This window comes from Oncorhynchus keta, chromosome 7, assembly GCF_023373465.1.
Source record: "Oncorhynchus keta strain PuntledgeMale-10-30-2019 chromosome 7, Oket_V2, whole genome shotgun sequence".
Lineage (NCBI taxonomy): Eukaryota > Metazoa > Chordata > Actinopteri > Salmoniformes > Salmonidae > Oncorhynchus > Oncorhynchus keta.
Window position 1 is genome coordinate 38738191 of NC_068427.1, and position 12365 is coordinate 38750555.

Here is a 12365-nt window from a genome sequence, read left to right on the forward strand (position 1 = left end):
TACACCCAAAAGCCAGTCACTACAACTATATGGGCATCCTTCCTAACTCAGTTGCCGGAGAAGAAGGAAAATTATGACTTTAAAACAGTTTGAGTTTAATGGCTAAGATAGAAGAAAACTGAGGATAGATCAACAACGTCGTAGTTACTCCACAATAATAACCTAATTAACAGAGGAAAAATGCATCCAGTTTGCAACAAGACGCTAAAGTAATTCTGCAAAAAAATGTGGCAAAACAATACATTGTTTGTCCTGAATACAAAGTGTTATGTTTGGGGAAAATACAATACAACATATTACTGAGTACCACTCTCCATATTTTCAAGAATTGTAGTGGCTGCATCATGTTATGGGTATGGTTGTAATCGTTAAGGACTGGGGAGTTTTTCAGGGAATAAAAAATCAACTGAATGGTGCTAAGCACAGGCAAAATCCTAGAGGAAAATCTGGTTCAGTCTGCTTTCCACCAGACACTGGGGGTTGAATTCACCTTTCAGTAGGACAATAACCTGAAACACAAGGCCAAATCTACATGTGAGTTGCTTACCAAGAAGGCAGTGAATATTCTTTAGTGGCAGAGTTACAGTTTTGACTTAAATCTCCTTAAAGATCTATGGCAAGAACTGAAAATGGTTGTCTAGCAATGATCAACAACCAATCTGACAGAGCTTGAAGAGTTATGAAAAGAATAATGGGCAAATGTTGCTCAATCCAGGTGTGGAATTCTCTTAGAGGCTTACCCAGAAAGACTCACAGCTGTAATTGCTGCAAAAGGTGCTTCTGCAAAGTATTGACTCGGTGTGTGATATTAAATTAGATATTTCTGTATTTCATTTTTCAATAAATCTGCAAAGAAATCTCAAAACATGTTTTCACTTTGTCGTTTTAGGGTATTGTGTTTAGATATGTGAGAGAAAAAAATATAATTAATCCATTTTAAATTCAGGCTGTAGCACAACAAAATGTGGAAAAAGTCAAGGGGTATGAATACTGTCTGAAGGCACTTAGTAATCATATAGTTGCTCCACTTTTACTAACCACTACTAGAATGTTCTTGGATTCCAGATATACAATTTCACAATTTATTAATTGTATGCCTACAATTTTGCTGGAGGACGGAAAATCCCAACAACCATCTAATTACATTGGGAACATTAATATATTCATTTTCATCCACATTGATTCACACTGGGCGAGACCAGCTAATATGAAATCATGTTTTTCAGTCATGTGTTATATCTTTTCCAATAGACTGATGTTTGAATCATGATGCTTCCATTTTTTGTGTTTGTCTTTAAATAAAAGATTGGAATAGTAATACCCATGAACAAATGTCAGTTAACTTAGTGGAATATCTCTGAAAAGTCTCGATATGAAGAGTTCCCCCTCCTATTGTTATTCAACAGAAACAATAAAGGCATGGGCTCTCCTCACAAATGCACCCAGCTGGAAATAACGACCCTTTAATAATGACCCTTCAAAGGCCACTTTGTACTGTACAGGGACGGGGGCCTCTATGCCATGTTGCTCTGTCAGGGGTTTGAACAATGGAGCCACATATTCTTTATTGGTCGGCTCAGGTATAAAAGCGATAGGGGGGACATACAGAAACTTGTGCAATCCTGAGACCAACACAGTAACCGCAACCATGTCTACGGGCAAGGTGTGTGGAGCTTTGATGAAACTAGGCATTTAAGCAGCAGTTTAAAACCATCAATGAATTGTACTGTACTGTTAGAACTACATCTATTTTTAATAAATTGTGGTTTTGTTGTGTGTTTTTAGATCATCTTCTACGAGGACAGGAACTTCCAGGGTCGTTCCTATGAGACCTCCAGCGACTGCCCTGAGCTGACCTCCTACCTGAGCAGGTGCAACTCCTGCAGAGTTGAGAGCGGCTGCTTCATGGTGTATGATCGTTCCAACTTCCAGGGAAACCAGTACTTTGTGAGGAGGGGAGAGTATGGTGACTACCAGCGTATGGGCATGAGCGATTGCATCAGATCTTGCCGTAACATCCCCATGGTAATTATATTAAACCTGTTCATTTTGACTCCCATAGGCCACATGTACAACTCCAGCAAAAGCAATGTGATGGTATATTTGGAATGATTTGGTAAAACACTTTTCCCATATCCATTTACAGCACAGAGGAAACTTCAGGATGAGGATTTACGAGAAGGAGAACTTTGGAGGTCAGATGCACGAGCTCAGCGATGACTGTGAGTCCATGACCGATCGTTTCCGCATGAACGACATGCAGTCCTGCAACGTGATGGATGGCCACTGGCTGATGTACGAGCAGCCCCACTTCAGAGGCAGGCAGATGTACATGAGGCCTGGAGAGTACAGGAACATGAGAGAGTTGAGCATGCAAATGGGCTCCAACACTGTGAGGTTCAACAGCATGAGGCGTATTTTGGATTCTTGTTATTAAATTCACCAATGACTAAAATTACAAGTATAAATAAAATCACCTAACTTTTAAACGAAAGTGTCTTTAATTTTGATTTGAGTCCTTGGTTTGAGGTAAAGGGGCATTCAGAAGAGACATCTGCATTTTCATATGGTTAGTTTCCCCATAGAAGTGCAATGGGAGCAGAAATGTCAGTCTATTTCAAAACTGATTAATTAATTAATGGTACATGTTCAAAAATCTCAATCTGTTAAAACCACTGATTATTATATATGGTTAATGTGGAAGTAAATGTTAAAGTACTGTCTATTCTAGTAGTAAGTAGATATTCTATTGGAAATACTTTGTATTACAGCTCCTGCTTCAGCTGCAATAGAAGCAACAACACGACACAACTGTGAAACAACTCTTATTATTCATACTGTGAAGGATAGAAAATTAATTGTGGATATTTGTTGTGAATACATCTTGTGTGGATGTTTAAACTGCAATCTGCAGTTGCATACATTTTGGGACATTTAAATTAATGATATATACCCATTGATTCATGAAGAATATATATTATAAATGCACCATCAGAACCCAACAATATAAGCTTGTTTTAACTCCTCTGTAAATGTAAACAATCACTGTATAGCCAATACATGGTTAAAAATATACTGTTTATATCATATCATATCATGCATATCATATCATCATGGGGCGGCAAGAAGCCTAATGGTTTAGAGCGTTGTGCCAGTAACCGAAAGGTTGCTGGATTGAATCCCTGAGCTGACAAGGTAAAAAAAAAAAAACTGTTGTTCTGCCCCTGAACAAGGCAGTTAATCCACTGTAGGCAGTCATTGTAAATACGAATTTGCTCTTAACTGACTTGCCTCGTTAAATAAAAAAACAAAAATGTACTGTTGATATCAGTGGATACATTTTTCAAGCCCATTCCCTCAGCTGTTTACCAAAGTAGATTGCCCCTTTAAACAGCTATGAAACATTATTGATTATTTATTGAGGTGAAGTCTTATTGTGATTAACACCTCCAAAACTGTACCATTTATGCTCCACAAATACTGCCATCCTTACACACATACTGCCACTTAGAAAAGTCACAGGAACCCAGGAGAGGGCAGCACACAGTATAACAGCAGAGTGCTGGATTTTGGACAGAGATGACGGGTCAATAAAAATAATTCAGTTGAATTATTGTATCTCAAATATGATGAGTTTATAGGCTAAACCATTCGATGCAATCCTTATAGATGTTAGACTCATCCAAAGACTGGGATGCTATTATGATTTCTAAATAATAAATTATATTTTATATACATATCATTTATTTTATATTTTATATCACATACAATTTGAATATCATAATGTATATGTAGATATACATAATGCATCATGTAGATATGCATAATGTAGATCTGCATAATGTAGATATGTATAATGTCAATAAGCATAATGTAGATATGTATACATTTCTAATAAACAAAGTGTTGACTAATACTAAATAACATGTCAAAAATAGGCCAATTAGATGTAATGAATAACAAACACATTGTTTATATACAGTACCATGTCGTGATGCATTTTAATGGTGTGCATTAGGAAGCAGAGAGCTCAGGTATCAACTGCTACAGAAACATTTAAATAACGATTATCCAACTAGAATAAAGCCGTCAACCATCACAAGATCTGGCATTGCCTAATAGCCTGGGGAATTTGGCCTAGGTTCTGCAGCTGTAGTCACTACATGTATGTTTCCTTACCTTGAAAGCAAAATACTCTTTTGGCTTCTTTTGTAGTCATAGACATTAATATTTTAATACAAAAAAAGTGGAACCGCAATCTCTCTCAATTGCATTTTTAACATCAAACTACCTTGATACCAACTTGTGATTGTCTATCAGCTGACAGTTGTTGCAGAGAGGAATCACAATGTGTTGTGGAAGCAGTTTGCTATTTGAATATGTGAGTAGTGACCATGGTGGTACTGTTGAACAGTTTGTCCTGTTCCAATTCACAGTCATTCAGGTTTCATTACGCACTTCTGGAAATGACTGGAGAATCGGGAAGCAGCCATTCATTACAGTCAAAATTAGTCCCAATGTAAATATTCAAGGTCACTCTCCTGCTGGCCACTAGAGTCACTCTCCTGGTGACTATAGTGTAAAATTCTAGCAATACAGTCAATCACATGACCTGGGTTGTTGGCCACACCAGAAGCCCCTCACTTGGCTGTGGATCAACTGAGACCAGAGGTGGCACGAGCACAAGTTGACTGGACATATTCCAAAACCTCACCCCTGAAACAGTACGGAAACCACCAGGCAAGGGTAGTCAAATCTGTCCTTTTCTTATAGTCCATCATATTGTTATTATATTTTGCAGTGTGTTTGAAATGTTAATGGATTATATTTGTATGTAGCTAGAGATTCAGAAAGTAGTACATGTCAAACAATAATGGTGATATTTGTGCACATCTGATCATATTTTACATTCACTCCAGTGAAAGGTGAATCACATAAATCAATTCATGTGTATCTGTGAGAGCTTACTTTTAAAGATCAAATAAATGCTCGATAAATCAGCTTTGGGTTGGGTATTCTGTCATCAGCTTTGGGTTGGGTATTCTGTCATCAGCTTTGGGTTGGGTATTCTGTCATCAGCTTTGGGTTGGGTATTCTGTCATCAGCTTTGGGTTGGGTACTCTGTCATCAGCTTTGGGTTGGATATTCTGTCATCAGCTTTGGGTTGGGTATTCTGTCATCAGCTTTGGGTTGGGTATTCTGTCATCAGCTTTGGGTTGGGTACTCTGTCATCAGCTTTGGGTTGGATATTCTGTCATCAGCTTTGGGTTGGGTATTCTGTCATCAGCTTTGGGTTGGGTATTCTGTCATCAGCTTTGGGTTGGGTACTCTGTCATCAGCTTTGGGTTGGGTATTCTGTCATCAGCTTTGGGTTGGGTACTCTGTCATCAGCTTTGGGTTGGGTATTCTGTCATCAGCTTTGGGTTGGGTATTCTGTCATCAGCTTTGGGTTGGGTATTCTGTCATCAGCTTTGGGTTGGGTATTCTGTCATCAGCTTTGGGTTGGGTATTCTGTCATCAGCTTTGGGTTGGGTATTCTGTCATCAGCTTTGGGTTGGGTATTCTGTCATCAGCTTTGTGTTGGGTACTCTGTCATCAGCTTTGGGTTGGGTATTCTGTCATCAGCTTTGGGTTGGGTATTCTGTCATCAGCTTTGGGTTGGGTATTCTGTCATCAGCTTTGGGTTGGGTATTCTGTCATCAGCTTTGGGTTGGGTATTCTGTCATCAGCTTTGGGTTGGGTATTCTGTCATCAGCTTTGGGTTGGGTATTCTGTCATCAGCTTTGGGTTGGGTATTCTGTCATCAGCTTTGGGTTGGGTACTCTGTCATCAGCTTTGGGTTGGGTATTCTGTCATCAGCTTTGGGTTGGGTATTCTGTCATCAGCTTTGGGTTGGGTATTCTGTCATCAGCTTTGGGTTGGGTATTCTGTCATCAGCTTTGGGTTGGGTACTCTGTCATCAGCTTTGGGTTGGGTATTCTGTCATCAGCTTTGGGTTGGGTATTCTGTCATCAGCTTTGGGTTGGGTATTCTGTCATTCGTTCTTTAAGTTACTAGATCTTGTTTTGCCACTGATAAACACATGTCTATTACATGAGGGGTTAATTAGCACCATTGAAGCCTTTGTGTACGGAACAAAAAGGTCATTCACCCTGCTGACAAAGAAAAACAACTGTCTTTTGTAGTTTGGCAGCCGTACTGTCTTTTCAAAAAGGCTGACATCTAAAGTTAATTGATCAACATATCAATGTCTCTATTACTAGAGGGTATAAAAAGGGCCATGGTTCGCCTAGTCAGTGTTGCAGTGTGACCAAATTTAGCCAACACAATGGGAAAGGTAAGGATTGTTGTTTCGCTGCACATATTCTGTCCCGTCGCACGTTCTTGTTCACTGTTTGTCTGACAAAACACAGAACAATGAACACCTGCGAGAGATCCTTTGCGTTGAACTGAATGGGGTTGTTTTACCAGCCATACACATGTTATTTCCATTGTTCATACAGATGTAGGATCTTAATTTGACCTACATTGTCACGGCAAAATAATCCTGCAGCAACAGGTTTTGAACATTTAGTCCATAATGCAGCTTAATTGGTGGTTAGGCTATTAGCTGGCAAAAAGTGGGCTACATAAAAAGTGCCATACTGTTAATATAACCATGTGTTAGTGTGGATTTGCAGAGAATTTATGTAAATCACGAAGCTTGGTGCTTGAAAATTCTCAGCAACAAAAGAATGATAAAATTAAGATCCTACACCTGTAAGCATGTTTACTTCCATTACTATTTTTAGATAATCTTCTACGAGGACAAGAACTTCCAGGGTCGCTCCTATGAGTGCAGCGTCGACTGTGCCGACCTGCACACCCATTTCAGCCGCTGTAACTCCATACAAGTGGAGAGCGGTAGCTGGATGGTCTATGAGCGGCCAAACTACATGGGCTACCAATACTTTCTGAGAAGGGGAGAGTATCCCGACTACCAGCGCTGGATGGGCTTTAATGATTGTGTGAAATCCTGCCGCATGATTCCTCAAGTGAGCCCATATTCCTCTTTCCTGGTATACAAGTTAACCCATCATTGATGTAGGTAGTAATAAACATGGTAAATAAAAATGAAACTTGAAACTTAATAGTAAATAAACTGAATGAACGTAGCTGTCTTATCTCCCTTGTCCTCAGAATCAGGGAGCTCACAAGATGAGAATCTACGAGCGCTCTGACTTTGGCGGTCAGATGTTGGAGTTTGCCGATGACCTCCCCTCCCTCTATGATCGATTCCAGTACAATGATATCCACTCCTGCAATGTTATGGAGGGGTATTGGCTCTTCTATGAGCATCCCAACTACAGAGGCAGGCAGTACCTCCTGAGGCCTGGCGAGTACAGGAGATACAGTGACTGGGGAGCCATCAATTCAAGGATTGGTTCAATCAGACGTGCTGTTGCTCACCCAAACTGACAGGCAAATACATCGTCAACATGAAACTGAGCCTAACATTTAAATTAAATAAAGTTAGGTCCACCTGCAATCCTATTGTCTTCTATAGTGTTCACGCAATAAGTATGAAAACATGCTACCTATTGTCCCTATAACCTAGTATACACCATGAAAGGTTCCAACACATTTGTTGAATCGAGGCATTTAATAGTTTTACGTCTTATTATGTCATTTTGAGAGAAAACTGATGGTCATATTCATCGTCCAAATACAAAATTATAGTCAATAAAATAATGGTTTCAATTTTCAAGCTATTTATCCAAAGACGTAAGAATGTTTACCTCACTCTCCTAAAATAATTTTACTTCCAAAGTAAGACCAAAAAAAACATAATTTGAGATCAGAATTTTAACACCCACTGTGTTAAATGTAACACTTTCTTAGTGTGAACTGTGACCCACCGAAATTGTGTAAAACCAACACTTTTCAAAAGGTTGATGAACTAACCCCTCAAGAGCGTTGTGTCCCTAACACCACGGGGGTGTTGCACTTTCTGACTTAAAATGAACACTTTATTAGAGCTGATGCTGTTACACTTTCTCAGTGTTGGGTAATTAACACTTTATTAGAGCTGATGCTGTTACACTTTCTCAGTGTTGGGTAATTAACACCTGTGGTCTTGCAGTAACTTGTTTTTTTTTTTTTTACACTTTAGGGTTAAAGTGTTATTTTCATATTTATTTCCCAGGGTGCTTTTAGAGCTAATTTTTGAGATTCTAGTACCACCCATGACTGTATTTGCTAGTGACAGAGATATCATTAACCAACAATGCAGTTTTAAGAAAACATCTAAAAAAAGTAGGAGATAAGAATAACAAATAATTAAAGAGCAGCAGTAACATAACAGTAGCAGGGATATGTACAGGGGGAAACAACAACCCCATGTGGTGTTGATTCTGCTGTGATTCAAACAACACTTATTTTACTATCTGTAGGTGGGGTCAATTTAAATCCCACTGGTGTTAACCCCACTAGAATCAGACTCAAAAAGAACACTGTTTTTTATCTCATCACCAAGATATGAACACCTGCACAATTGTTGCGCAAAAGCAACTCTCAATACCTCAATGTGAGTGACGGAGAGAATACAAAGACTCATTCAATAAAAATGTGTACATCAAGCACAATTCTGCACAACATAACAGTTGTTTCTGGATACTGTATAAAATAAATGTATATTCCCAACTGTATAACTACCTCTACACAATAGTATCTCTATTTCAAAAAATTATTTCTCTATTCAAATTTGGTTCTTCATCATCATGAACCACACTCTGTCAACTAGACTGGCTTGATAAGTAACCTTGCCAGAGACCTGAACACTTGCTTTAGCTCCCCTAGCTAATGCCAAGGTATTATCTCAGCAAGCTTAAACTGTGGAGATTGGTAACCAGTCGGTCGCAAACACACATAACACTAGAACTGTTCTGAGCACATTTTCCTTCTTGCTCTTCAACCTCCCTCTATTCCCATTTTGAAATTAACATAAATACGCCGATATCTCACACTAATTTTAATAATAATAATAATAATAATATATGCCATTTAGCAGACGCTTTTATCCAAAGCGACTTACAGTCATGTGTGCATACATTCTACGTATGGGTGGTCCCGGGGATTGAACCCACTACCCTGGCGTTACAAGCGCCATGCTCTACCAACTGAGCTACAGAAGGACCACATTTTCCAGACAATCCGCAACCCAACACGTTTTATTACTCTAAATAGACTTGAAAACTTGGTTGGAATTTGAGGACATGTTCTCAACTGGTTTATTGTATTTTATTTATTTATTTATTTATTTTATTTTATAGCCTACTAATCAGACCAATATCTATTTGTACAGTTAGATGACAAATCAAAGTTTAATTTGATGTTCCTGATGTTCTTTTTGGCCAGAATCTTAACAGAATCTTCATTTGATCTCAATTCACAAAAGTAAATTGAGTTTAGCACATGGTCCTGAGGTTAGGATTTAGGCCTTCGTGTATGCTGTCCCTTAGTAACATAAATATGGTATGCTATTTCTTTGATATGCAAAGCTACATCCACAGTTGTGGGCCTTGAGTTGAGACATAAAGGCATCATCCTCCCATGTGATGTGTGCCATAAGCACTCTGGGTAATTAGGTACTCCTCATAGGAATATTTTAGTCCCTTTAGAATTGTATGGAACGTAACAGTGTCTGGCCTAGTGGTAGAGCTACCCATTCCAGACCAGGCATACCCACTGGAAACGGGGTTACGAATCCCGACGTTCTCATCTGTCATGTATGTCTCCCACTGTCGATACACAATATATTAACCAAAATAAAAATATATATAGTTAAAGAATTACAATTAATTAAGGCGTCTTCCAGTTGTCTCCATTAACATGTTCTTAAGGTGTACTTAAAGGCATTTAATAAGTGGCAATAATTAGTTTATCAAATGTGAACTTATAGTTCATAGAGCAGATAAATAAACATTTATAACACATATGTTTGAAATTATGGGATTGTTATTTTGGCGCGTGCGAAATAGTGATCTCATGTATGATTGCAATGTTATTGAGTACTACTGAAATTAATACCAGTGGAGCCATGCAAGCTCAGGCAACCAGCTAAAAGACAAGCACATTATTTCATCCATTCTACTATAATTATCTATGAAATAAATAACTAATAACCCCCTTCTTTAAATCATTTTTAGTGTACCTTAAAGTCTTTAAAAACGTCACAAAAACATTCAGGTATGACCTGAAACTTGGAGTGCAGCTTGCACAATGTAAAAGAGTTGCACCATACTACTTACAGCACGTTGTCATGTAATCACTGTGGTAAAATTTACCAGACACTCTTATCCAGAGCGACTTACACGAGCAATTAGGGTTAAACGCCTTGCTCAAGGGCACATTGACAGATTTGTCAACTAGTCGGCTCGGGGATTCAAACCAGCGACCTTTCAGTTAATGGCTCAATGCTCTTAACCACTAGGCTACCTGTCACCTATTTACAAAGCTTCAGTGATGTTAAATATGGTGTGCAATTTGTTTTGACTGAAGCTGAATACCAGTAGATGAAAATCAGACAGACAATTTAGTTATGAAAGATCTTCAATTATTTTATTACCTTGAACAATTAAATACATTTAATTGCACATATCATTGATACGCCTCATGCTCATAAACTTCATGCCACTCATGCCCATCTCTCTGAAGCTCCTGTACTCTCCAGGCCTCATGTACATCTGCCTGCCTCTGAAGTGGGGCTGCTCGTACATCAGCCAGTGGCCGTCCATCACGTTGCAGGACTGGCAATCGGACATACGGTAACGCTCCTGGATGGAGTCACAGTCGTCCATCATCTCGTGCATCTGACCTCCGAAGTTCTCCCTCTCGTAGATCCTCATCCTGAAGGATCCTCTGTGCTGTAATGCATTTATTTACATTAATGTAGGATGTTTATGTTCTTTGAAAGTTGTTCATCCTAAAATAGGAAATTGCACAATGATGTATAAACGTGAGATAAGGTGTCTTACCTGGGGGATCATTCTACAGGACCGGATGTTGTCAAACATCATGCCCATGCTTATCATGCGCTGCATGTCAGGGTACTCTCCCCTCCTCATGAAGAACTGCTGGCCCATGAAGCTGGCGCGCTCGTACGCCATGAAGCAGCCACTCTCCACTCTGCAGGACTGGCAGCGGGACATGTAGGAGGAAATGTCGGGGCAGTCGCTCATACACTCATAGGAGCGGCCCTGGAAGTTCCTGTCCTCGTAGAAGGTAATCTATAGGAAAAGGAGGGACATATTTGTTTTGTTCCTGAAATGGCATAAAGCATGTACTGTACGGTCATTTTACTTTTAGACACGGGTAATATTGGATTACTGATTCCTGTAACACATAGCTAATGTTTCTGTAATAGTTCTGTACTATTATATTTACAGAATATAGGATGTACATTTCACTATTATAAAACTGTAGCCTACATGTAGCTACTGTGAGTCTGCTCAGATTACCTTGCCCATGTTGGTGGTTGGTGGTTGACAGTAGATCAGCTTGTACTTCTACCATCACTCTGTGGTAATTTTATACAGAAACCAGAGGGCCAAGGTTTGTTGTTATTCAAATGTCCAAAGGTGATGATTGAGCAGTATGACGGCTTTTGCTGATCACGGCCTATGAATTGTAACAAAGGTGTTCATCCATACATTTCTGGCAGGGATGACCTGTGTTGTTGGTTACATTATAAGCATAACTTTTGTGTACGCGTATCAGTAAGAATGTTCTTTTCATTCATTGTGGTCTGGTAATCGAGGATGTACAGTAGAGAACCTGAGATGAGGTTGATTTACAGTACACATCCCTGTTGAACAGATAGAGACAAATATTACAGCTACTTTTACAGTTATAGTAAAAAAAATAAGCAATTTTATGATGTCCTCAATCTAGTAGAGTATACATACTGGTCATGTTTGGACATCACTTTTATAATGATTTCATGTCCTTCAAATAATAATTTTATAACATGCAACTATAGATTCTTATTGATAACTGAGTGGAAAGGTAGCCTAGCGGTTAGAGTGTTGGTCCAGTATACGAAAGGTAGTTGGTTTGAAAACCTGACAAGGTGACAAATCTGTCGAAGTGCACTTGAGCATTGGTGCTTTCTTGCTATGGTTGACCCTATAAAACAACACACTCACTACACATATCTGATGTACGGGACAATGTTTTTTTTAAAGGAAATTATTGTTTCACCTGCCTGTAAATTGTATTTGTCATTTATCCACTGGATAGTGTGCTGATAAATGTTTGTAAAATTAATTGAATAATTGTTGTTTAATGAATTGAATATTAGAATTGGTTCTGATGGGTGATTGATT

The 12365-nt window shown here is 38.8% G+C and overlaps 3 protein-coding genes across 4 annotated transcripts; 2 read left to right on the forward strand and 1 right to left on the reverse strand.

The window, feature by feature from the left end:
* Positions 1 to 1526: 1526 nt before the first annotated feature.
* Positions 1527 to 2494, forward strand: LOC118386524 (gamma-crystallin M3-like). The gene is made up of 3 exons (XM_035774244.2): positions 1527 to 1663; positions 1786 to 2025; positions 2147 to 2494. The coding sequence occupies exons 1-3, from the start codon at positions 1649 to 1651 to the stop codon at positions 2435 to 2437; spliced, it is 546 nt and encodes a 181-aa protein (XP_035630137.1). The 5' UTR covers positions 1527 to 1648; the 3' UTR covers positions 2438 to 2494.
* A 3732-nt stretch (positions 2495 to 6226) lies between these two features.
* On the forward strand, positions 6227 to 7528 carry LOC118386525 (gamma-crystallin S-1-like). 2 transcript variants are annotated; one of them, XM_052523318.1, is made up of 3 exons: positions 6227 to 6337; positions 6792 to 7034; positions 7156 to 7528. In XM_052523318.1, the coding sequence occupies exons 1-3, from the start codon at positions 6329 to 6331 to the stop codon at positions 7456 to 7458; spliced, it is 555 nt and encodes a 184-aa protein (XP_052379278.1). In that variant the 5' UTR covers positions 6227 to 6328; the 3' UTR covers positions 7459 to 7528. The 2 variants fall into 2 exon arrangements, with proteins under 2 accessions (XP_052379278.1, XP_035630138.1); XM_035774245.1 differs by having other exon boundaries at positions 7180 to 7528.
* A 3044-nt stretch (positions 7529 to 10572) lies between these two features.
* LOC118386526 (gamma-crystallin M1-like) lies at positions 10573 to 11572 on the reverse strand. Its single transcript, XM_035774246.2, has 3 exons — positions 11499 to 11572; positions 11016 to 11267; positions 10573 to 10904 (listed from the first exon to the last, which is right to left on the reverse strand). Exons 1-3 carry the CDS (start codon positions 11505 to 11507, stop codon positions 10626 to 10628), a joined length of 540 nt encoding a protein of 179 aa, XP_035630139.1. The 5' UTR covers positions 11508 to 11572; the 3' UTR covers positions 10573 to 10625.
* Positions 11573 to 12365: the final 793 nt, after the last annotated feature.